At 40.4% G+C, this 27,691-nt stretch overlaps 1 protein-coding gene across 2 annotated transcripts in view; it reads left to right on the forward strand.

The window, feature by feature from the left end:
* The window catches only part of LIN7A (lin-7 homolog A, crumbs cell polarity complex component), a 139,650-nt gene extending 113,509 nt beyond the window's left edge, over positions 1-26,141 (forward strand). For both annotated transcript variants that reach the window (XM_081084177.1, XM_081084178.1), the window contains 2 exons: positions 15,578-15,796; positions 24,170-26,141. In XM_081084177.1, the coding sequence (XP_080940303.1) occupies positions 15,578-15,796 (219 nt within the window). In that variant the 3' untranslated portion in view covers positions 24,170-26,141. The remainder of the gene's footprint in view (positions 1-15,577; positions 15,797-24,169) is intronic.
* Positions 26,142-27,691: the final 1,550 nt, after the last annotated feature.

Consider the following 27,691-nt stretch of genomic DNA (forward strand, 5'->3'; position numbering starts at 1 on the left):
TGTTGAACAAACATTAACCAACCCATAATACTTAGATATTTATTTATTCACTCATTTTGCAAAATATTATTGGGCCCGGCATTTAGTCTCTAGTGAAATAAAAATAAATACCCCTGATTTCATGCTTATAGGCCTGGGGAGGAAATAGGCAAGAAAGAAGATCATCTTTACAACATAAGTTATTTTATAAATAACTAGAGGCCCGGTACACAAAAATTTGTGCACTCGGGGGTGGGGGGGAGGGTCCCTCAGCCTGGCCTGTGCCCTCTCACACTCTGGGACCCCTCGGGAGATAACGACCTGCTGGCTTAGGCCTGCTCCCGGGTGGCAGAGGGCAGGCCCAATCCCTAGGTGCAGCCCCTGGTCGGGCTCAGAGCAGGGCTGATTGGGGAGTTGGGGCGCCCCCCCCCCGTCATGCACAGAGCAGGGCCGATCAGGAGGTTGCAATGCCAACCTCAATCACACTCAGGGTAGGGCTGATTGGGGGTTGGGGCACCGCCCCCTGTCACACTCAAGGCAGGGTCAATGGGGAGGTTGCGGAGCCACCCCCTGTCACGCACAGAGCAGGGCCAATCAGGGGGTTGGGGCACTGCCCCCTGTCATGCACAGAGCAGGGCCCATCAGGTGTGCTGGGGCTCCATACCCTGTCACGCACAGAGCAGGGCCGATCAGGGGGTTGGAGAGCTCCCCCCTATCATGCACAGAGCAGGGCCTATCAGGTGGTTGAGGAGCTCCTCCCTGTCACTCACAGAGTAGGACCGATAGGGGAGTTGGGGCACCGCCCCCTGTCACCCACAGAGCAGGGCCAATCAGGGGGTTGGGGCGCTGCCACTGTCACACTCAGGGCAGGGCCGATGGGGAGGTTATGGCTCTACCCCATCACACACAGAGCAGGGCTCATGGGGGCAGGGGGCGGGGGGGGTGCCGCACCCTGTCACACACACAGCAGGGCCGATCAGGGGGTTGGGGCACCACACCCTGTCACACACAGAGCTGCAGGGCGATCAGGGGTTGGGGCGCCTTCCCCTGTCCCAAACAGAGTAGGGCAGATAGGGAGGTTGTGGCCCCGCCCCCTGTCACACACAGAGCTGCAGGGCGATCAGGGGGGTTTGGGAGCTGCCCCCTGTCACACTGATCTCGGTGCTGGGAGGCCTCTCGGCTCCACTGATCCTGGTGCTGGGAGGCATATTACCCTTTTACTATATAGGATAGAGGCCTGGTGCATGGGTGGGGGCCGGCTGGTTTGCCTTGAAGGGTGTCCTGGATCAGGGTGGGGGTCCCCACAGGATGAGGGGATGATGGCTGTTTGCAGCTGGTCACACACCCTTCAGGGTGTGGGTCCCCACTGGGGTGCCTGGCCAGCCTGGGTGAGGGGCTGAGGGCTGTTTTCAGGCCGACTGAAGCTCCCAAACACTCCTTGTTTTCTTTTCTTTTTTTTTTTTTATTCTGGGCCAGCTTTAGCTCTGACTCCAGCTCTGAGGCCTCAGCTGCTGAAAGCAGGTATCTGGTTTGTTTGGGTTCTATAATTGAAACACTGTATCAACTCCAGCTCTGAGATCCTGGTGGGCTGAAAGCAGGTTTCTGGGGTTTTGTTTAGCTTCTATATTTGTAACAATGTTTCTAAAACTGCAAGCTCAGAGGCCAGCAAGGCAGGCAGGGAATGTCGGAGTCCTCCATCACTGAAGCAAGCAAGTCTCATGTTAGCTTCAAGCTGCCTGGCTGCCGGCCGCCATCTTGGCTGGCAGTTAATTTGCTTATCGCCCTGATTAGCCAATGGGAAGGGTAGCGGACGAATGCTAATTACCATGTTTCTCTTTTATTAGATAGGATGATAAGTATGGGGTTCCCTCAGAGATCAGAGAAAGGGCATCAACCCCATGTATGGAAGGGCCAGAGACAGTTCCTCCTGTGGAGAAAGCTTGTAGGCAGGTACGTATTGGGTAGGTGATTGGAGGCGGTGAGGCAGGTGAAAAAGCCATATTAAGAGGAGACAATATTAGAGTCAGACACTGGAGAAAATTGCATAGTCTTCTGTTTGGAGAGTTCAGAGTCGGCAGATGAGGCTGAAAATATAAGCAGGGGCCATCTTGTAATGAGGCTCATTGAGCTGAAGACTTTGAGCTGCGTCTGAGCAGGACGGGGACTCAGGACTTTAAGCGGGAGAATGACATGATCAATTTGCATTTTAGGATGATTACTGTGATTGCAATGTGAAGAGTGGTTTAGAAAGGGCCAGAATTAGAGGCAAGGCAACCAATGTTATATCTCCGTGAGGGAACAGATCTCATTATGTGGGGAATAGCTGTTTCTTTGTTTGTTACAGCACACTTATTTGGGGGAAAGGAAGGAGAGGGTCAATAATAACCATAGCAAAGGAGAAATATAAAGCCAACTCATTTCATTTTCAAAAACATTGCTAGGTTGACTGATTTGTAACTCTCTCTGGGATTTCACATCAATCAAGCTCAAAGTCACGGCAGCTTTTCATCTTAGGAGCCATTAGATGAAAAGCAAAAATTTAAACATGCAGTATTTCATAATTCTTTCTCCCCATTTCTCAGTCGGACACGATTCCCTGAAAGCCTGGATTTATAGCACTCACACTTAAGCATGAATGATCTACCAGGCCATATCACTGAAATGCTAGCACAGATATAAACAACCGAGGAGAAACAGAAAAAAGAAAGTCAGATTTCAACACATGAAGGATAGCAAGAGAAAAAGCATTCCATCCTGGTTGTTTCAGCAGAATTTCAGTGGCAATCCCTTATCATTGGGGCTTTGAAGAACCTGCAGACCACATTTCTACATTCATAATTTAGGTAATGCAGCTAAAAATCCCTTCATTTCACCTAAATTACTCAGGCAGTTACAGTTACCGTTGATTTTTGCTCAAATCACTTCAAAGCTGTGTCTCAAAGCACTTTTTAAAGAAAATTACCCTTTGCTTCACCTCCTCCAGTTTGTTCTAGGATGGCTTTTCCTCTCATTTTCATTTTCCTCATGATGATGCTGCACTAATGTATTAAAACAAATTATACAAGAAATATGTGACTGTGTGCTTAGGAGATTTGTAAATAATTCCTTGTGAAAGGACTGAAATCAGATTGAAAAGTCCCTTTAACCACTCACCTCTCCTTCCCTCCGCCCCAGTTCCTTCCTCTCCCCCATGAAGAATTGCTCGGATGGTGTGCTTTCATCCAAACATTTTTTCCTTGCACTCAAGTGCACACACACACTAGCACACAAACATACAGTTATTTGATTACTTATTTATTACTTTATAGAGATAAACTTATGGTACCACAGTGGTTAAAAGGCCAGGCTTGGAAACAGAATTTTTACCCGTTAATGGTGTGCCCATTGAAACTTTCTGTGCCTCGGTTTCCTCATCTACAAAACTGGAATGATAACATCACATCCCCCACCAGGTTGTTAGGGAGAGTAACTATTCTGATAAATTTAAAGCAGATGAGAGAGTACCTGACAGGAGATACTCGAGGAATGTTGTTATTATCATTATTATTTTAAGTCAGTTGTAAAACAAATACCCCAATATTTTCATATACTTACTCTGTGACTTGCTTTCTTAGTTAGAAGTACATCTTGGATATTGAGCCTTGTCAGTACTTGGGTTTTGCAATCTGCTGTATAGTATTCCATAGTATGTGGATACCATAGTTAATTTAAACATTCTCCTATTGATAGATATTTAGCTTGTTACCCAATTGGTTTTTGTTATTGTGAACACTGCTTCAATGAAAATCTTTATGTGTATGAATAACTGTTTTCGGGGGTGAATACTGGTATGTGGTAAGCCAGGTTAAGAGGATATGGGCATAAATTCTTTTAGCAGATACTGCCAAATTGACCTCCAATTTATATTTCCATATTGTATGATAATATTCATCTCACCAAATCCTTGGCAATGCATTACCATTTTTTTAAAAGTAAGTGACTCATTTTTATCCCATTCTGGTTTTAATTTGTGTCTCCCTAACTTGAATGGTAAAGTTGAGCCTCTTTCACCTGAGGACTTTGTGAGAGGGAACTAGTGATACAAAATTCTGGCAGGAATGACCAGGCATGTACAATACTGAAAAACAACAACAACAAAAAACTCTAGTGTGATTTTGAATATAAATAAGAAAGTCTTAGAAAATGAAGTTGGAAAGGCAGGTTGGGAGTAGAGAGTGAAGGTCTTTGTAGGCCATTGTAAGGTATTAGCACTTTATTTTGGGCAGGAAAATGACATAAGCGAGAATATGTGTTATTTGGAATGGACCTTGAGTGATGAGGGAGGTTTACTAAGAAAAGAGAATGGAGAAAGGATCTTCTAGGCTAAGGGAATAAAACTGAGAAATTATGGCTCCGGCCCAGTGGCTCAGTTCATTGGAGCATCTTCCATATGCCACAAAGGTTGCAGGTTAAATTCCCATTCAGGGCACATACTTAGGTTGTGGGTTCAATCCTGTTTGGGGTGTTTAGGGGAGACAACCAATCTATTTCTCTCTCTCTCTCTCTCTCTCTCTCTCTCTCTCTCTCTCTCTCCCCCCACCTTTCTCTCTCCAGGATTAAAAAAACCCCACAACAAATAAAAAATAATGGGCCCTAACCGGTTTGGCTCATTGGATAGAGCGTCGGTCTGCAGACTCAAGGGTCCTGGGTTCGAATCCAGTCAAGGGCATGTACCTTGGTTGTGGGCACATACCCAGTGGGGAGTGTGCAGGAGGCAGCTGATCTATGTTTCTCTCTCATCGATGTTTCTAACTCTCTATCCCTCTCCCTTCCTCTCTGTAAAAATCAATTTAAAAAAATATAAAAAAAATAATGGAAACATGAAGATAGGTGGTAAAATCAAAAGCATGGTGTTGCTTATATATTGCAGATAAATATAAAACACAGAATTGGATCTGCCTCTTTAAGGAAGTGCTTTGCATGCTATAGGACAATTTAATTTTCATTTCTGGAAAATGGAGGATAATTCATGGGGTGCCTGCATTTACTGGGTTCTTTCTGTGAGCCAGATTTAGTCTTGGCGTTTTACATTAGGATTTCATTAAATCTTAAAGGACATCTTCAAAGAAAATGTTACTCCACTGTTGTATGGGTGGTAACACGTTCAGAGAGATGAAATAACTTGTCCTAAATCATACAGTTGGTAACCTTTGGGCCTACGCCTCAAAGCCAGCTCTCCCTGAATTAGTAAGTAAATGCTGGGAGAGTGCTATGCACTGTGCTGGATCCAGGGGAGAAACAACCAAGGCAGCACAGTCCTGCCCTCAAGGACAGAGTCCACCACAGCTGTGTTCTTTCTGCTCTTCACTGGATTATAAACCAGAGCTTGGAAACACCAAGCAACTCAGACCAAAATCTGGAGAAGAGTCTAGACAAGAGAGAAGCTAAAGGTAATTTTATAATCCAGACAAGACATTGCAAGGATGAGATGGTAAATGGGGAATAACTATTAACCTGCATTATGGCAAGTTGGCAGTGGATTGAGGGGAGAATTAAAGATGTCCTCAGGGTGTTAAGTTGGGGTTGCTGCATGGCTAGTGATAGCAGGAGCCTAAGAAAAGGGGAGACAAGAATCTTTGGAGGTTAGATCCAGTTAGAGCATTTAAAATAAGTAAGTTTTATTTAGTAGACCTACCTGAAAATCTTAGCATAAGTCACTGGTGACAAATTCCAACAATATTCTGCGGGTGTGCTTTTAATTTGAAAAGTCATTTATATGCAGAGACAGAGAGATATTGGACAGTAAGCCTGACTTGATTTTTTTTTTTTTTTTACTTTCCACTTCTCCTGTGAGAAGGCATCTGCGATGTTGAGTCTCTGCAATCTAATTAGATGCTATAGCTATTATTAACGTGTTTTATTTTTGGCACACGGCAACATAAAGGTTCCTGCTGCTTTACACTTCACAGGAAACACATTTGACAGCTCTGGACTCGGACAACTATCTAGATTCGTGGGGTTTCTCCCATATGATATATATTCATTGTCCGAGCACCTAGGATTCTGAAACAGGTTAAATAATAGAATGTATCCTTTGAAGGGTTGGGTTGAATAATTTCAGGAACCTGTTATTGTCTCTGTGACACCCCTTAGAAAATGATGGTCTTTGTGAAATCACTAGAATAAGAAGCTGAAGGGAGAAAAAAACACCGACTATTCTGGCTGACAGAATTCTGGGTCCTGCAGCATAATGCATGCTGTCGTCTCGGGAGAGAAGACAGGGTGATGAATTCCATGCTTATTAGTAAAATAAGGTTTCCCACAAACTTCTTACAGCCTCGCATGTGGGTTTTTTATAAGTTGAAAAAATGTCATAGAACCTTCCAGCATTAGCCCTGTCCACCACAATAGCAACCCAGCTGCCATAAAAGTCAGTGGGGACTACTTGAAGGGTGGGCTTTGGTATTGGTCCTCAGGGGCGGCAGCCAGGGTCCAGGTTTGCAGCACTGGCTCATCAACATGTAAAAGCCCTCACGTGAGTCTGGGTACTTCTTCTCAACTGGTGTTGCCATTTTAAGCCCAGCTCCATCATCCTTGGGACTCTGCAGTGGCCGGAGATCATGCTCCACGGTGCCAGGTCTGCCTTGGGTCTTAGCAGAACTGCAGTGAGAGGAAATGACATGGGTGGCCTCAACGCTTTTCAAACCTTTCTCTTAACTCAGATCTCTACTTGCCTTCCCTTTCCTCATGCCCTTGGCTGTTCAATGGGCAGGGAAAGAGAGAGAAACATTGATGTGAGAGAGATACATGGATCAGTTGCATCGAACCTGAAATTTGGGTACCCTGACTGGGAATCAAACTCACGATCTTCCAGTGCATCAGACGATGCTCCAACTAACTGAGCCACACCAGCCAGGGCCCATCCTTCTTTGATAAAATGTCTACCTTTCATGACCACTGAAAATTCAAATTCCACAAGGGCTGCTGATTTAAAAGACAAACACAAAAACAAATGTATATTGAAGAAATAGCATGTACCAGACACTACTCTGCACTCTCTAATCTTTGCAGCCTCTTCCCGTGTCTTCACAGATGATCACCTGCCTCGGTTTGCCCGGGACAGAGGCCCTTCCTGGGACTTTCACTCCTAAAACTGGCACTGTCTCTCCCTGGGAACTGAGGCACCGATGCAGAGGTCATGCTCTAGAGGTCACAGTTCTCCTCAGTGATTGGTCTACTCTTCCCACCCGGATCTGCTGACCCCAACCCCTGGCCTCTCTGCCCTGTCACTTTGGCTGTCCGAAGGGTCGGTTTGAGGATCGATTTGATTACAGAGTGACACTCAATTTTAGTGGCTGAGACGTACTCGCATGTCAGTGGAGCTGTACAAGTGGCAAGTCTGAGAGAGGCAGTTCTCCGAGGGCATGTGGGGGGTGGTGGTTATCACATCCCCAAACCCCTCCCCTGTGCAAACCAGTCACTCCTGCTTCTGAACATTTGCCGGAGGCCTTGCCCCTTGGGGATTTAGTGTCACCAAGTGAGGTGGCTGGGAGAGTGTGGGCAGGCACAGCATGCGTTTTGGAGGCACAGATCAGTCTGGATCATGATTGGGAAGAGTTCCCTCTAATCTTGACTTTCTAGATGAAACCTGCCACTCGAACATGAACAGGCAGATTTAAAGATCTCATTTTCTAGGAATATTTTCCCACACAGCTTTGTTCTGTTTTCAAATCTTGAGTGCTCACATTTGTGCTATTGACAATGGTGTGTGTGTGTGTGTGTGTGTGTGTGTGTATAATTATGTATGTATATGTGTATATATGTAATGCATGTGTATCCATATAGACACATGTATGGTGTGTGTGTGCATACATATATGTGTGTTTAGTGTGTATGAGTGTGCATATATGTGTTTGTGCACATTTGTGTGTATATGTGTATTTGTTTAATATTCATCCCAACAAGCATCAGAATTGTTTTTCAGTCTTTTGGTGCTAGAACAGCAGGAGTTGGGCAGAGTTACCACAAGGCATTAAAACTTGAGATGTAGCCGAAACCGGTTTGGCTCAGTGGATAGAGCGTCGGCCTGCGGACTGAAAGGTCCCAGGTTCGATTCCGGTCAAGGGCATGTACCTGGGTTGTGGGCACATTCCCAGTGGGGGATGTGTAGGAGGCAGCTGATCGATGTTTCTCTCTCATCGATGTTTCTAACTCTCTATCTCTCTCCCTTCCTCTCTGTAAAAAATCAATAAAATATATTAAAAAAAAGAACCTAAATTAAAAAAAAACACAAAAACTTGAGATGTAGTAGCTGCATCTGTTTACATTTTTAGTCTACAGATCTGAAAGGTGGGCTTGAGACCAACCAGTTGTTCAATTTATGATTTCTGGCACTGATTTTTTCTTTAAGCTTTTGCTCCCTTCAGGTTTTCTGTCCCTGGGCCTGCTGCTCTTCACATTCATGTTCCAAATTTTTTATATTTATAACTACTCTCACAGGATAAAAATGTGTGTAATTATAATGCTTTTCCCATAGTAACCTTTTTGCTCTTTTGCAGTGTTTGGTCATTTGATGACTTTCCCCTCTCAGGTTCACTCACACTGTATGATCTAGGAAGTGGATCTCCTGTACAAGCTCCTTTCCTTAACTGAGGGTGACACTGTGGAGACACTGAGACCAGCAGTTTTTTACAAACAAATAATGATCATTTGTAATTAGCATATCAATTGTGTGTATGGAAACGATGCTTCTGAGTTACTTGAGTGTGATCAGAAGCAGTTGACCTGCCTAAGTAGTTTTAAACATTCTTCCAATGAACTCTGTACACTATTAATTTATTTCATAAATGTTTGCTTCCTAGATAATATAAAAGAAACTTCTACCTACTGCAAAGGCAAATTAGATTTTGTTGTTGCTGTTGTCTTTAAGCACTTGAAGCCCGGTAGCAAGATTATCACAGAGGAAATTGTTCCACAAAGAGTTAGCATTTGTTGGATCTCTTCAAGGGCCAGATGTTCTTCCAAAGTGCTTTGTGTATATTAAATTTAATGCTCATAATGGTCTTATTAAGTAGATACTCTGTGATACTCATTTTACAAAAGAGCAAATTTAGGCTTGGAGATTCTAAGTTCCTTGTTTGACTCACAAAGCTGGTAAGTGCAGAAGCTTAAATTCAAACCCAGTACTGGCTACTTAGCCAGATGATAGATTGATTGATAGATAGGGTTTATTCATTGACTATTTACTGAGCATACAGTAATAAGAGTCACCCTGCCCTTGGACAGTCTAGTGACAGCAGAATGATTATAAACTGTTAAATTACTATACACTGAAACAGATATTAATATTTAGGCCGGAAGAAAGTACTATGAGAGAGCATTAGCATATTTTTTCCCAAGGGATATGTGTGGTACTTTTTATACACTGCCACTTTTCTTCAGCAGAAGATAATACAGTACATTTAGAACAGGAAATTAACATATTTGAGAAAGGAAAGTATTAAAGTCATAAAGGTTTTTTTTTTCTGAATATATCCTGTACCTTGTGCAGAGATAGTTCATTCTTAATTAACCCAATTAATATAAATTTTTTAAATGACCTAAAATGCTGACTATGGAGTTATACTAAGCCACAATTATAAGATTTTCTTACCTAAGCCAGCCCTCTTTCTGCTCTCAAAAAGATGTGAATAGGGAAAGCCACCAAGTGATATTTACTTTCTCTTTCTTATCTTTTTTAAGGCTGTGGATTGGTAGGTTCGAGCCTAGTCTCCAGTTCTTGTCCATCTGTTCTGCTTACTACCTGAGGACCTAGGATAACTTTCCTATAGAGTTGTTGTGAGGATTAGATATACTGCACACATGGCTGTTAGCAGTGCCTAGCATTTAATAAGCATAAGCGCTCAATAACATTAGAGTACACACACATTTATAAGTTTAGACACACACACTTAAAATAATATCAGAACACCTTACTAGACTAAAAGCAACACTATCATAATGGTCAATCACCATAACCTTTGTGGGAAAGAAGTACGTCAGTCTTTGACTCTTTTGGACCTTTCCAAGCTGAGGATCATAACCACTAACAGTGAGCCCTTCATGTAGCCTCACCCTGCTCTTTCACTGGCTCAGCTCATTTTAGAGCTAGGAGTTGACATATCTTGTCTTGGTCACTCGTTCTTATCCTTCTACATCACACAAAAACTAGTCTACCATGGTCTACGTTAGTTAATCTAGAAAAGCAGAATGAGATTGTTGAAAGAGCAATCATTAAGAATCATGAGTTCTAAGCCAGCCGTGCAACTAACAAATTTATAATATGGACTAGGTCACAGCCATTCTTGGTGTTTGTTTCCTTATACATTAAGTTGCAAGGAGATAACGAGATTATTTCTAAGGGCCTTTATAAGTATAATGATCTGAGTTTCTGAGCTACTTATTTGCACTAAAATATATTATAATCCAATACCTTTGAATACTTTTATTCCCTGATAATACCAGTTGGCCCTATGGGAATTACGTGTCATTTAGGAGTCTATTCGGAAACCTAGACTAGATAAACCTAGAATAACTGATAGGTATAGCCAACTCTAGGTTATCCAACAAAGTGTTTAAACAGTTAATCAACAAGCTGGGCCAAGATTATGTTCATGTAAACCTCACAGAGGAAGACTTTCATATAGACCTGGGCATAGGCCACTGTGCAGTGATTGTGCACAGATAACTCTATTCCTCCCCAGGGCAGGCATTTCTTCCATTTGCAGTCTTGCAAGGGTCAAAATTTAACTACTATCACAGGGGATAGAGCACATATCATAAGAAAATTCATGTATGCAGTGCAATCTAAAATTCTCTCTTAAAGAGGATTTGTAATCACCCAGAAAATTGGGCATACCAAGAAATGCTATCCATTTTGATATCTCACAATGAGTGGGAATAGAAACACAATTGAATGATCAGAATGCAGCCATGTTTAGCTCACCAGCCACTGAGTTGCTAAACTTCCATCAAGTTAACTAACTTTAAAGCTCCTTAGGCTTACTACTGCATGGGATTGCTAACAAAACAAGTATGCATCTGGTTATTTACTGAACTATTTTCTTCCCAGCTTTCTGAATAAAAACCTATTATTTTACTATATATGGCATAAATACAGAAGATTCAGGTTTATGGTTTAATGCCAGCTTAATATTTTACTTATGCATTTGGAAGTGGTAATAAAATTATTTGAATCCTCCTTCCCATATTGATTTCTATGAGTATCTTAAAAAAAAAAAAACAGCAGAAAAAGATAGAAATATTTTCAGGATAGGGTTGTCTATTCTTAGTATATTTTAATGTATTTTAGAGAATGCTCATATCCCTCTGCCTTCTTTGCCAGCCGTTTACATCCAGCTTTAACCAGATAGATGCTTGTTGAAAAGTCTTATTAAATTAATCCATGTCAATGACTTCTCAAGTTTCAATATACACAGCGAAACTCTAAAAGCCAGAGGCATGGAAACAGAGCACAGATGGAGCTCAGAGGGAAGGTGGAGGGGAGGCTGTCAGAAATTAACCAAAGAACTTATTTGCATATATGCATAATCTATGGACACAGGCAATAGTGAGGTGAAGGTCTGGGATAGGTCAGGAACCAGTTAAAGGGAGGCAGAGGGGGGACATTTGTATTACTTTCAACAATACAGATTAAATAATAAATAAATAAAAGCAAGGGAATAGATCTAAAAGTATAGAATTTCCTTTAGAACGTATCATCAAATTTCTTAAGGAAAGTACAGTGGGGCCTTGACTTACGAGTTTAATTCGTTCCGAGACCGAGCTCGTTAAGGAGCTCGTTAACTCAAATTACTCTATCAACTCAATGCAAAGAATTGGCTGAGAGACAGCTGGTATCTCAAAGAACTCGTTAGTCGGGACACTTGTAAGTCAAGGCCCCACTGTATATAGACTTTCAGGTTTTAAATAGAGGAAGGATTTTCACTTGAAAATTAGAAGTTTTCCTAGGTCTCCTCAAGTCACTTAGGGCCACATTTTCATCCTCCGTGAAAGGCTGGTGCTGCAAGTTTCAGTGACTGCTCAAACTGAGCTAATTGATACAAAGGACAGTTCCTGAATAAGGAGGGCATATATATATGGCTGTGATAGAAACGGCTTAACTGTTTACAAATACACTATTATATTTTAAAACATTCAAAAATACTTATCTTGAAATAAGACATACTTTTATTAAGAGTGAAATATAGACTAAGTCAAAAGTAGGAATCAATTATAAACTTTCAGAGCTCAAGGAATTCCTGTTAACAAGTGTTTGTATGTCAATGTGGATACCCTCACTGAGCACATAGTTTGGCCACTTTTGATGCATGGAATAAGAACTCCATGGGAAAGTAGTCTGCTTTTTTGTTCTTATCTTAAAAGAGAAAGTAAGAAGAGAGAAAACTGCCTTATTCTATTTAAGAAGTTATCCCAAGGGACTAAAAGTACTCCAGAGATCAATAATAGGTTCAGGAGGCAAGCATAAGCACTCAAAATATCCCTAAGAGAGGCAAAGGAGAGACCCAGAACAATTTTTTGAGATAAAAGTTAAGAAATGTTTTGGAAAACAATTAAAAAACAAATTTAAGGAATGTTTGAAATAATATATTCTACGAACATGCTTATATTTCTTCAAATCTCTCTGTAAGAGATGCCTCTTATTTTCCATTATACTGTTCAGCTGTGTAATTTATATTATTGTAACTAAGCACTGTTAGTGGTAGAAATGAAGAAGCATGGCACTCTGCCTGGATCTTAGGCAACGGTTCTGTGCCCTGGTGAAGGGGACAAAGTAAAAGGTAGATTAAACCAGGAGACCTGTTAACTCTGCGGAGCCGGGAAGAATCCGAGTCATTGTCGAAACCAGAGATAGGGCGTCAAGGCAAAAATGTTGGATTCAAAGACCATGGATTCTGCTGTTCATAAGCTGCTACCTGTGTTTGGGGACAGCAGAGCAGGGGTGGGAGAGGGTACGCCTGACAGTGCTGCAGGGACAGGATCACACACCAGCTATGTGTGTCTCAGCTATTCACTGTGGTGAGAGCCTAATGGTCCCACAGCACCTCTTGTGGCAACTCTAAATTGCAGACATAGGGCCTACACTGGGATAATGGGCCTCTACAGGTCTGGCCTAGAATCTCCAACCCTCTCAAGTAAAAGCTAATACAACCAAAGCCAAAAAGTATTCTGGGGACTCATCATCAGGCCTAGAGAATGATGAGCCATTGTTACTGAAACATATAAACACCTAAGTGCTAATATTAAAAAGTAAATGAGAGAAGGTTATGGACAACCAAATCACCCAGTTTTCCTTTTAAAGGAGAATTCCATACATGAACAAGTCATGTTGAGGCAAATTACAAAGAAATTGCATGCACACTGAAAATAGAGTTTGTATTGTACAAAGTTTCTTTTGTCCTTCATGTTCTTCCAAAGAACTATAACTAGAAACATAAATGCTTAATAAACACCTGCTGAGTGACCAGGTCAATGATTGAGTGAGTAATGAAAAGAATGAGTCAATGAACAAGCCTATTTTCCTAAGCTTCAGCCACAGATAAAAATTCATTCTGCCCATCAGTTATTTACAACCCCTGCTCTCTACGGAACCCAGATTTGGCGAAGGAGTGGTTATATAAGTGGCCTCCAGGGCTCACAATGGTCATTTCTTAAACTCTTAATATCTGCCTTTTTCCTGACAAATGACAGAAGCAGTGCTCGTAAGGGTCACCGGATGCCTCCTTGCTAAATTCAAACCTTTTTTATTTCAGTCCACATCCACCTTGCTGAAGCAGACCGCAGAATGGAACACAACCCCTTACCTCTTCTGATCTAATCTGTACAGTAGTAGGAATAGGAATCACAAGATACAATTGAAGTGGGTTTGAGATGCGCTCAGTATGACATCCATATTTAGTTTCCCTTTTACATGGATCAAAATGTAATCTCACCCTGTTTGGAGCGGCCTTCTCTGCCACCTCAGTGCCACTCAGGTGTGCTGGCAGTCTTTCAGCCCGTCTCAGGCCCTATGTGTCTCATCACACAGGTTCCTCCTCTGAGCTCTATCCAGCAAGCAAGTCAGAAAGGCCTTTGTACTTCTATCCTGTAAAGTGGGGGCTATGTCATCTGTCCCGGGGAATAGCGGAGAGGGAAGGGCATGGTCTCCTTTCCTTCGGGTCCTAGAATGTCTGCTTACAACTTTCCTTGGCCTTGCTTCTGCCTAATTCCAACACAGAGATGCTTTAGAAGGTTTGGGAGGAGTCTTTCTGTGTTTACTTAGTGTAAAGATAGTTTCTCCAACTATCATCTGTGCCATTGTGTTCAAGTGATTATTTTGAAACTCAAAAGCCAAGAATTTATTTCATTTTTTTTGCATTTTGTTATAACTACTTTATAGGTACGTGTGCCTCTTCGGTCATATTCTTCATAAATTCCTCTGAAAATAAAACTATTTATTATGAAAGGTTTGATATATAACAAGAGTGCCCTCCAAAAAAAAATGCCAGTTTTTGTTAAATTATTATTAGTGTATGAGAATCCCATTTTCCTACATTCTTGCCAATACACTATATTTGAAAATATATATTTATGATTTTTAAATTAAAAATGAAATATTTTGTGTTTAATCTGTATTTGTTTGATTACTAGGCAATTTGAACACTGTTCCATAGATTTATTGTACATATGGGATTTTTAAATTCTTACTTGTCAGGAGTTCATTTGCCCATTTTGTTAAATCTTTATTGACTTATAAGAGTTTTTCATTTGAAGAATATTAACAAATTGACTGTTGTATATGAAAAATATTTTTTTTGTTTTTTACCTTTTTATGATGTGAGAAATTGAAACTTACAATTTTTAAATCTGATTTTGTGATTTTTTTTATCTTTGGTATTTTTACTTAAGAATTAATTTTTCATTGCAAGATAATGACTACATTATATTTTAGTGGTTTTATTTTTACATTTAAAATTTAATCAATTTGTTATATTTAGCATTGACTGGGAGATTGGGGTCATTTAATTATTATTTGTCCCAGCATCATTATTTAATAATCCTTTTCCCCTTTGATCTAAATTCCACTTTTTTCATATAATAAAATTGACATACAATGGATCTGCTTCTGGACTCTGTTCTGTTCTGCCTCTCACTACACCAATAAGACTCAACTTCACTCATGGGAATAAATACTTAATAAACACTGATATCTGATAGGAAAGCCACCCTTTATTACTATTTCTTAATTTTTTTCAAAATTTTTCTGACTAGTACATTTACTCTTCCAAATAAAATTTAGACATGTCATTCTAAAATGCTAGTATTATATTTTTGGTTATTATTTCTCACCCTCTTAACTTGAAGCCCCAGCCAATCTATTCTGTACCCTAGTGAATCCTAGCCTGATTATAGTTCTACTGCAAAGTACTAAATAATAATGATGATGGCAATAAGTCCTATTTGTCACGGCTTCTGGAAATTTCAAACGTCGATATTTTAATATGATACTAATTTCAGATTTGTCACTCAAGAAAATGAACATGGAAACTCTCCCCTTTAAGAAGTGTCACTGTCTTTTCAGAGTGTAGAAGGCGAACACCATGAGAAAGCTGTGGAACTCCTCAAGGCTGCTAAGGACAGCGTCAAGCTGGTGGTGCGGTACACCCCGAAGGTCCTGGAAGAAATGGAGGCTCGCTTTGAGAAGCTACGGACAGCCCGGCGTCGGCAGCAGCAGCAACTGCTAATTCAGCAGCAGCAACAGCAGCAGCAGCAACAAGCGCAGCAAAACCACATGTCATAGGTGAGACGTGCCTTCCTCTGTACAGGGAAAGTCCATTGCATATTCCAGTGTTTGTTTGTTTTTTAAATATATTTTTTATTGATTTCAGAGAGAAAGGGAGAGGGAGAGAGAGATAGAAACATCAATGATGAGAGAGAATCAATGATCAGCTGCCTCCTGCATGCCTCCCTACTGGGGATCCAACCTACAACCTGGGCATGTGCCCTGACTGGGAATCGAAGAGAGATCTCCTGATTTATAGTCAATGCTCAACCACTGATATGTATTGGCTGGGCTAGTGTGTGTGTGTGTGTGTGTGTGTGTGTGTGTGTGTTAATATGGTTTCTTAGCTGGGATAAAATTATTAGATTTAATAATTAAAAATACAGTCAAACAAATAATAATCTCAGAAAATGTAGATGCTTGCTTTATGTGTCATTCAGCCACATTCTTTGCAAATGCAAGATATTTTGGAAAATAATATACTTTGCGAGGACCAGGTACAGATGCTTGATACCCTTTTACAAATTAGGAAAATGCAGCCTCTGTGCAAACCCAGATCCTCAGGCACAAAGCCAGATGACCAGGGTGCAGGCTGAAATCAGCTCCCCGCTCACTCCCATGGCCAGTGGCCTTGGCACAGTGCATAGACTCAACTACCTCTAGTGCTGAGGCTGGGAAGGCCCCCTTTGGTTAGAAAACTGCTTCACTGAAAAGATGAAGTAGAGGCTTGTCGGTGCCCATGCTAGGAAAGATTTTAAAATTCTCTTTAGATGTTCATTTAGAATGTGCCCGAAATGCACCTGCCTTTTCCTATATTTCACTTTGTGGCAAAGAATACTCATATTTTTCTATATATCTTAAGAAAATTCAATAAAAAAATCTTAAGAGTCTTTGAAGTATCTGCTATGTGCTAGACCCTTCTCACGTGTTTATCCCTCGCCCCCAGAAGTACTCTTTAATGTAAGTATCATGAAAACCCACTTTTTTAGATGAAGCTTCAGTCATTTCAGTGGAGTCCCCACAACCATAGTTACAAGTAGCACAGAATTATTTTACTTTTCACTCTACTAGGTATTTCATGTGCTAACATCAGGTATTCTGGAGTCATCTACATTTATCTTGCTATCTTTTGGAGGCCACAGCTTATAGCATTAGATATCCCCACACTATGACATCTGCAAATGTGTGTTTGAAGTGAGGTTCAAATGCTCTTAGAAAAATGACAGGGGGTAGTGGTGATTTTAACTCCTTCAATGTCAGATTATTATTTGCACAACCAGAAACATTGGATATGACATGAGACTTTCAATTTTTTGTGACACTTATGAAAAGTAGAAGCTACATGGAGAAGTCAAGAGTATGGGATTTGTCCTCAGAGAGTTGGGAATTCAACAATCTATCTTGCTTTTATAGCCTCCGAATCTTATTATATATACATCTGACTTTGATGTCTTTATCTAAAACTCCGTTCCATTCTAAAAGCTACATTTATTCAACAATAAATGTTTATTTAGCACTACGATGGGCGAGGTACTATTCAATAGGCTGAAGAACCAGCACAAGCTAAGAAAAGTCCTTGCTCTCACGGTGCTTACATCCTGGTTAGAGACATAGTTAATAAACAAGTAAATTAAAATATCCTAGAGGGACCAGTATTTTGCCGAGTTAAAATTGGGTGCTTTGATAGAGACTGGTTAGATCATGACTTCCAATTAGGTGACCAGGGAAAACACCTCAAAGGATGTGACATTAAACTTGAAATTGAATGATTAGGAGAAGACAGAAATGAGTAGAAGAGGAGGAGAAAACCAGTATAGTAGCTCTAAGGCTGACATGAGCTACTTGATGTTTGAGAAGCAGAAAGAAAGCCAGGGTGGTTAGGGAATAATGAGAAGGACAGTGAAATAGATGGAGGTCAGGTCACAGAAAGCTTTTTAAACCACTGAAGGAAGTTAGATTTTATTGCAATTGAAGCCACTCAAGCTACTTAAGGAGGGGAGTGACATGATCTGATTTAGGTATTAAAAATGATAACTCTAGCTGCTACTGAGAGAATAGATTATCGCAGGGTAAGAGTGAAAACAGAGACCAATTAGGAGGCTATTAGGAGTCTAGACAAGTCATGTAGTGGTTTGGAATAGGATGATACCATCAAGAGAGAATGCTATGGATGCACATGGACAAGTAATGTTGTCCATATCCTTCTCTCTCATCCTTTCCGAATGTAAAGGTACTTTACATTTATACTTTCAAATCCTTTCAAACATCTCTTTGCTAATAACAATTCACTATTTTTTAGTCAAGCATTGACACTCATTTCACTAACTCATTTTCTTCCATCCTCAATATTATAGATTTGTACCAATTCTGCTCATTAACAGGCCACTAGCCCACAGTAAATTTTTTCTGAAGTATTTTGAAAGAAATATGTTGCCATTCTGACTTCTGAGGTCTTACTAAAAACTTACAGCATTATGCTCACTCAGTCATCTTCGGAAGTATACAGCTTGGCCATAAATAGGTATTTGCTGGGCCATAAACTCAACTTCATTTCTCTGTTCCATCAGCCTTCATTAAGTCACTTCAGAATTTCCTACTGTCTCACCACCAAAGACTAACATTTTTAACAAAAGGCAATTACAAATGGTGTTTTTTTCTTGCACATGATGTGGTAAAGCTCTATTTAAGTGAACATTAACTTTATATTTATACTCGCCAAGACAACAATTTCAATCTTACACAGGCATGGACCCTTGAGATAAAACTGTGGTGACCATTTCAAGTACAAGCAGAATAAAACCAAGTCGTGTCACCCAGGGATTTTATGGTGAATTTATAGTCAGAGACCTACATTAGCTCTTGTTCAACTTTTAATTAATTAAGATTTTTAAGGATTAAATGAGATTTGCTACACTTGCTAACTCATGCTATGGTGGCTTTTGCAAAGGCATTTGAAGCTAATTCGACATATTTACTTTGAACAGATCTCTGATATTTTTTAAGTATTACAAATCAAGGAAAGATTAGGTAAAGCAAAAGACTTGTCAGATATTACCTTATTGCTTATCACACAAAATATAATTTCTATTCTCTAAATTAAAAATAACTTTTAAAAAAATCTGAGATGGTATAAATTATGGAGTAATTAGCATGGTAACTGCTGGATACAAATGAAAAAATATGTTGCATGTGGATAGTATGTAGAGAATATCCCTTATACCTACTTCTAATATTAACTTTATTGAAGTAAAATGCAGTTGTTTTTTTCTCCAGCTTTTATGTTTGGTAATAAGAAAGAATAGATTACATTTCCTAAAATGTAGTAGATATGATCACTATACACTTATATTATAGAATCTTAAACAGAGTATGAATATAGGGTGTTTTTTTTAATCTGTACTCACTTTTCAAAATTTTATTTTTCAATTACAGTTTAAATTAAATGTTATTTTGTATTAGTTTCAGGTATACAGCATAGTGGTTAGACAATCATGTCCTTTACAAAGTGGTCCCCCCAATATTGCAAGTACCCACCTGGCACCATAGGTAATTATTACAATACTAGAGGCCTGGTGCACGAAATTCATGCACTTGGGGGAGGGGTCCCTCAGCCTGGCCTCTGCCCTCTCAAAGACGGGGGCCCTCAAGGGATGTCCGGCCCTCATGGGATGTCCAACTGCCACGAAGGCGGGAGAGGCTCCTGCAACCACTGTGCTCGCCAGCTGTGAGCCAATCTTCTGGCTGAGAGGCACTCCCCCTGTGGGAATGCACTGACCACCAGGGGGCAGCTCCTGCATTGAGGGTCTGCCCCCTGGTGGTCAGTGCACATCATAGCAACTGGTCATTCCGCCATTTTGTCGATTTGCATATTAGCCTTTTATTATATAGGATTATTGACTATATTCCCTATGCTGTACTTTACATCCCTATGATTGTTCTATAACTAACAATTTGTAGTTCTTAATCCATTCACTTTTTTCCCCTCACTCCCCCAACCCTCCTCCCCTCTGGTAACCATCAGTCTGTTCTCTGTATCTGTGAATCTGTTTCTATTTTGTTTGTTTATTCACTTTGCTCTTTAGATTTCATATGTAAGTGAAATCATATAGGGGTTTTCTTTGTCTGACTTATTTCAGTTGTCCATCCAAGCTGTCACAAATGGTAAGATTTCATTCTCTTTTATGGTCAAACTAGAGGCCTGGTGCACAAAATTTGTGCATGGGGGGTGTGACTCTCAGCCCAGCCTGCACCCTCTCCAATCTGGGATCCCTCTCACAATCCAGGACTGCTGGATCCTAACTGCTCACCTGCCTGCCGGCCTGATCACCTCCTAACCACTCCCCTGCTGGCCTGATCAATGCCTAACTGCTCCCCTGCTGGCCCGATTGCCCCTAACTGCCCTCCCCTGCCTGCCTGGTCACCCCTAACTGCCCTCCCCTGCTGGCCTGGTCACCCCTAACTGTCCTCTCCTGCAAGCTTGGTCGTCCCTAACTGTCCTCTCCTGCAAGCTTGGTCGCCCCCAACTGCCCTCCCCTGCAGGCCTGGTTCCCCCAACTGCCCTCCCCTGCAGGGCTGGTCGCCTCCAACTGCCCTCCTCTGCTGGCCATCTTATGTCCACATAGGGGTGGCCATCTTTGACCACATGAGGGCGGCTATCTTGTGTGTTGGAGTGATGGTCAATTTGCATATTACCTCTTTATTATATAGGATAATATTCTATTGTATCCAATAGTCTATTGATGGGCACTTGGGTTGCTTCCATTCATGGCTTTTGTAAATATCACTGTAATAAACATAGAGGTGCATATATTTTTTTGAATTAGTGTTTTTGAAGTATTACATTAATTCAGCTTTAAGCATCTTATTTTTTTAAGACTGACTTTATATACATCCATAAAATATGGAAATATATACTTTATATTTTACCTAGATTCCAAATAATAAAATAGAAAGCAGAGTACTTCTAGAGATGTCAGCATTATGAGGAAGTCTAGACCACACAAGCCTTTTTTATTTCTCTGACCTCCTATTGTTGGAACAAGGATGGAGAATTCATTTATATTCAAAACCAGGCAGGATCTTAGCAGATGTACAAAGCAGCTGGCGTTTGCCAGAGGCCTCACCGACTCTTTTTTGTCCTCCTGCTCTTCAAGCCCTCATTTCCTTATTTTGTCCACCACTGAGTGTTCTATACCTTCCAGCACCATGGCCTCAGCCATGGCCGGATGGTTTGATCCAGGGAACACTGCCAGAGCTGCCAGCCAGGCACTGGTAGGACCAGGTCCCAGAGGATGATCGATAAAACTAAATCCAAGGAACCCAGAGTAACTAAGCTAAAAACTGGACCAGAAATAACCATCATAATGCTGGATGCAACGCATTAGACTGTTAGGCTGTGCCAAGAGCTCTTGTAAGAACTTCATATATGTCCTGGCTGGTTTTACTCAGTGATCAGAGTGTTGGCCTGGGAACTGAGGGGTCTTGGGTTGGATTCCAGTCAAGGGCACCTACCTCGGTTGCAGGCTCAATCAGGGCCTGTGCGGGAAGCAACTAATCCATGTGCCTCTTTCATATCGGTGCTTCCATCTCTCCTCCTCCCTTCCATTCTTTCTAAATATCAATGGGAAATATATCTTTGGGTGAGAATTAACCAAAAAGAAAAAAAAAGAAAAAAGAAAGAACTTCATATATATTAAATTGTTTAATCATCACAATAATCTATGGATATTAGGTACTGTTTTTAAACTCATTTTAAAGAAGGAAACTAGTCATGTTGGATTTTTAAAAGTTGACAGAATGTTTTCCAAAGCTTGTAAGCAGTAGGGTAGTGATTCATAAACATGGGCTTCAGAGCCTCTGTTTCTTAAGCACTTGGCCTCTTTCTTCAGTGGCACCTGCCCTCAGATTCCTCTGTCTCTCCTCACAGACACATTGCCATGAGCTTTCCAGAAATTCATTCTCAGGACGCTTAGAGTTGGAGCTATCCAACTCACCCTCACCACTTACTTTCAAAGCAGTGCCCCATACTTCAAAGCACTTCATTATCACAGCCTATTAGTTTCCCATAGCTGCCCTAAAAATTTACCACAGATTTTGTTACTTAAGAGAACATGAATTAATTATCTTGTAATTCTGTAGGACAGAAGTCCAACATAGTCTCACTGGGCTCTAGGAGGCTCTGGGTGGACATCATTTCCTTGCCTTGTCCAGATCCCAGAGGCTTCTTGCATTCCTTGCCTTGTGGTCCCATCATCCATCTTTCAAACCAGCAACGGTGGCAGAGACCTGCACTGCATCATGCACTGCATTGCTCTAAACTTTGTGTCCATCATCACATCCCCTTCTATCACTCTCTTCTCACCCCCTCTTCCACTTTTCATTATACTGGGCCCACCTGAACAATCCAGGGTAACCTTTCCTATTTTAACATCAGCTGCTTAGCAGCCTTCATTCCATCTACAACCTCAATTTCCCTTCACCGTGGAATCTAACATATTCACTGGTTCTGGGGTCCATTATTCTGCTTACCAGAATGGCCCATTTAAAAGTTAGCAAAGTGCCCGGCTGGCATGCCTCAGCAGTTGAGCATCAACCTGTGAACCAGGAGGTCACAGTTCAATTCCTGGTCAGAGCATATACCCAGGTTGTGGGCTTGATCCCCAGCATGGGGCATGCAGGAGGCAGCCAACCAATGATTCTCTCTCATCATTGATGTTTCTGTCTCTCCCTTCCTCTCCCTTCCTCTCTGAAATCAATAAAATTATATTTTAAAAATAAAAGCAAGGCAAATTAATCAATAGAATTTAAACTAATGTGGGAAATAAAACACTAACCTATTGAACTATAAATCTTGGGAAAGAGGAAAATATGAGACACTTGGAGCAGATGGTTATTCTCCTTGGGCACTATAGTGACGCACATTGTGGGTACCCAGGGCCCCACAGGCCCACTCCCCCTCTTGATGGATGAGGAGACCCAAGACTCTTACTAAAATGTAGTTGTTCTGAGGCCCACTTCCTTGGGACATGTAAATACATGTATGATAAATAAATTTATTAAAAACAGAATCTCTAGATCTCTGCCATTTGGGACTAACAGGAAGTTATTTAATCTAAGGCTCAGTGAAACAGTCTGTTGTGGAGATTCAATAAACAAAAGCATGTAAAACTCTGACCAAAACATGTGGCAAGTAAATGAGCACCCAGTAGGAGTCGTCGTCGTCACGGTCGCCCGTGTTGTAGTTGTTAACATGTCCTTGGCGGATGTCATATGTACTAGTAATGTCTTGTTAGGTGTCTTCTGAAGAAGCGCAGTGGCCTCGTGCCTGGTTTCAGTTCCACTGTGTGAGCCCACGGGCTTTGAGGCACATCTCTGGAAGGCATGGCACCTGGAGGGTGCAAGTACCCCCCACCCCCCCCACACACACACATGCACACATGCATACACACGCATACATACGCATACACATGCACACACATGCACACATCAACCAGAACAATTTGTTAACATCTATTTTGTATATTGTTGTGCTCTGCATTCATAGAAATAAAAAATATTTGCAGCTTTAAAATCAAAGGTTGAAAACCAGTGTTCTCTCTGAAAGAAATGACTCATCACGGTGGAAGAGTGACAGGTCTCAGAGGAGAGTTTGGGGAAGGCTGCTCCCCCAAACCTGACCATATGGGCAGCTGCCTGCTCGGTTGTAGCTGATGTCAGGCTGGCCTTGTGGGAGAAGAAACAGACCTAATATCTGCTTCGGAGGAGAAATATTGGTGCTTCCTGCAAGAACACCACTAACTGCCCCTCAGAGTCTTATAAAGCTTAGCTATTCTTTGTCTTCATGAAAAAAAAAAAAAAGTTACCTGGAATTGGGAGGAAGAAATGTTTTACATTTAAGATGTTTCCAGCCGAAACCGGTTTGGCTCAGTGGATAGAGCGTCGGCCTGCGGACTGAAAGGTCCCGGGTTCGATCCCGGTCAAGGGCATGTACCTGGGTTGCGGGCACATCCCCAGTAGGAGATGTGCAGGAGGCAGCTGATCGATGTTTCTCTCTCATCGATGTTTCCAACTCTCTATCTCTCTCCCTTCCTCTCTGTAAAAAATCAATAAAATATATTTAAAAAAAAAAAAGATGTTTCCAAACTGGTGTTCTTTATTTCATTTTAGGGAACAACTGGTGTCTTTTCCATCCTCATTCAGCAATTACTTCCTTTGCAAACATCAGTGTTTGTTTGTTTTTTTTCATATATGGAAGATTGTGTATGAATGGTAGCGCCCAAAATAATCCTTGCTGTTCTCACAGAGCACATGCTCTTTTGATATTTTTAGCAAATTGTAGTTGACAAATGAATGCTAATCACCGATTTCTCTTCACTCTTTTTCCTCTTTCAGGTCCTTGAAGTAAAGCTACTTGATCAAACATCCGATAGTCACAAATTTGAAACCGTGCTTCTGAATCCCAGCACACAGTAAAAAGAAAAGACAACACTGATAATTATACCTGTCAAGAAGCTGTGAACGCGTGGTGTGTAAATTCTTTACCAAGGCAACTCGACACCTTCTTTATCTGGGCTGAACCCGGGCTGCTCGCTGCTCTTCACACACACAGACCTTCCATTCACTGCAGTGGGAATTCTGTGTGCCAGTGGAGAGGTTTTCCAGTCTGCAGACTGAAACAGTGTAAGAATAAAGTCCATGACTTTCAGATTAATCACCAGGGCCAGGATTAAGTAAACCTTGGGTCTATAGCTTTTCCAGAGATGAACAAAACCCTCATTAGGCTATAGTTCAAACTGCATCAGTTCAATATTGTCGCCACTTAAAACCTACACATTGCTCCTCACCCTGACCTGTTTCACGTCCATATTGCTGAGCTGTCAGAATTAGAAATTCAGTTAATTGCAAAGTCAACATCTTTCCCCCTCTTGAAAACAAGTAATTATACTATATTTATACTCTCTTCAGGTTCCTGAAGCAATTGGCTTTTTGTTTTGTTTCCTTGAATTTTATTATGCATTAATAGAGTAGGCCGATATAGCTCAACTTTTAGTTTGCTAGAAGCAAGGATAGAGAAATCAAGTACTGTATTTTTTTTTAATTTAAGCATTGCTTGTATCTATTATTAATTCTAACAGAATATAATGTATATTTATTCCACAAAATATATATTATGAGAGTGTATTTGTTACAAACTTAGGTCTTTCCTTACCAAATATTATGAATCTGGTAGGAGATCATTATTAGCAAAGGACCTGGTTTCATGAACCTCATATGATATTTATATATAACCCTGCAGTCAATATTATTTTTTAGGTTTTATATTTTTGATTGATAAGCTCTAGAGAAATCTACGCTCTTTCTACCTACACTGATGTGCCGTCATAGGAGTCTATTTGATATTTTAAAGCTTGCAGCTTTAACAAAAACTAAATTATAATACATGTGCATATATATACAAATATGTATGTCATACAAAGTTTACATAAATTTCTTCAAATATAAAATGGATATTTTTGTCAATCTAAGATCCAAAGTATTATTCCTTTTAAAATTAGGCATATGTGAACCAGTGATAATAATATTGTAAATGAAAAGATACTGCTGCTTCTAGGGGGTAAAGATACTGCCTTCATTCCATGATTCATGTAAGTAAATAGACAATGAGATAATCACCTTTCAGAAACTATAATTTACTGGGAAATGATCTGTTAGAGCCACATATACAGATGATAACTTTTGACTTATGGTAAACCTAGGCATATAAGTCTGATTTTTCTCTATGGAATGAATAGGAAGCAATAATTATTTGGGTACTTAAATATCTTAAGCACACAAGTGTACCTGGAAAAAGAATAAATATCCAGTTGAAGTATTCTAGATCATTAAAACCGAAGCAAGTATTTGTTTGAATATTCCCTCTTCTCAAATGCAGAAATTGATCACCAAAGATAAAATAGAATTCACATTTCAGACAGTCCTCCAAATTAAAAATCTGTAAAGCTCAGTTTAGGAACTGTTTTCATGAAAATAAACGAGTCAGAATTACTCTACACATTTTAGTTTGCCCTGTCAGGTGATGATGTCAATGCCAAGTTCTGCCTACTCTCATAGCCCATCACCCAACAGAGGATAAACAGCAAGGCAACTAGGAGGTGCACCAACTTCAACAAGATTCTGCTGTAGTAACAGATTCTCAAGCTTGAAAACATCATTTTTTTACTAGATAGAGCTGGGTGGAGGGCAAGACGGAGGCCTCTGAATATTGTGTAAAATAGGTTTGCAAAAGAGATAAGCATGACTAAAAGGAACAAATGGATACTGCTTGAGTATAATTCAGTTTGAAAGAGGTAGTTCTCATTTTTATAAGAAAAAATTAATAAAACATATATTTTAGTTATTATTTAACAAAGAAATATTAAAGGTATTCAGGCAATGCCACTGATTCTCAGAAAGGGAAGTCATTGAACCTTTGTAATGAGGAAATGGTCATTTTGACACATTTTATTACATTGTATAAATTTGGAGCTTAAGGTATGTTTTTATTTAGCTGTATTTGGTTAATGTTAAATTATCATGTTTTAACATCAATATAAATATTTTCATGGACTTACAGAACAATTAACAAATGAGCAGATACCTTACATTTGTGTTTTCTAGAAGTCTTTGTATTTTTGTGCTTCATTTGCATAAAGATAAATGCTAATAAATGTATGCCAGGCCCTTTGTCACAGTGGAGGGGCAATCCATCACACCCGAGACATCTAAGGACTGATTACATGTCCCAGTGTTCCTGCATACAAGTGTCCAGTCCAATGGCCACATTTTTTCAGTAAAATCTAGTTGTTGAAATGTAAATCCCCCCCTAAAGTTTTAATCAAAAGTAACTATGCCTAAGACTTAGAGAGGGGAGGGGAAAAATAAGCACCCAACCGGCGTGGCTCAGTGGTTGAGCATCGATCCATGAGCCAAGAGATCATCAGTTTGATTCCTGGTCAGGGCACACGTCCAGGTTGGGGGCTTGATCCCCAGTTGGGGGCATGCAGGAGGCAGCTGATTGATGTTTCTCTCTCATCAGTGTTTCTGTCTCTCTGTCCCTCTCCCTTCCTCTCTCTCTAAAATCAATAAAAACATGTTATAAAAAAGAAAAGACTTAGAACACTTGTGGTTCTCTAAAGTTTCCCTGAACCTATATATAGGGGATGGGAAAAGTGACAACTTGTCTTAATGCTCTTTATTATTAATGATCATATTAATCACTACTCTTATGTCCAAAATCATATTAAAGATATAATAGTTGCTCTACATGAAGCTCAGTCTCTAATATGATAAACAAATTAGATATTAAAAGTTAAGGGAGGGGTCTGTTGTTACCATTCATCAGTGATCCTGGTGAATTTTAGTTCTTTCTTTCGGTTAGGTTGGTGGCTGGATTTTTCTAAACTCTTTTTTTTTTTTACTTTGAAGGCAAGTACCTGTACCATACTTTTTCACTGGGCATTTATCTTTTAATTCTGATACCACTTGAAATTGAAATAGAACATCCTTGGGGAGATAATGAGTTCAAATTACAATTGACTTTGAAAAGAATAACAGACTTTCCATGCTTCATGTAATCAATAGGAAATTTTCTGTGAATTACCACTATTTTGTAAGACAATGCTAAGGTCTAAATACAAAACCTAGCACCTTGGGGCTTCAAGCCTGTCCCTGAAGAACTTGCCTACAGATGAATCTCACCAATTTACAAATGCAGTTTTCAACCAGGACAAATCAAACAGGTCTGATAGCAATGTATTTTACTCAGCTGTGTCTGTAGGACTCCAAGACATTGTAATGTTTTGTTTACATTATTTTAAACATCTATAGATGTTTGTGGATATGTGAATAATACCTGAATTTCTCCACTTCTAGCTA

The sequence above is a fragment of the Myotis nattereri genome (genome assembly GCF_964212035.1).
Source record: "Myotis nattereri genome assembly, chromosome: 2".
Taxonomy (NCBI): domain Eukaryota; kingdom Metazoa; phylum Chordata; class Mammalia; order Chiroptera; family Vespertilionidae; genus Myotis; species Myotis nattereri.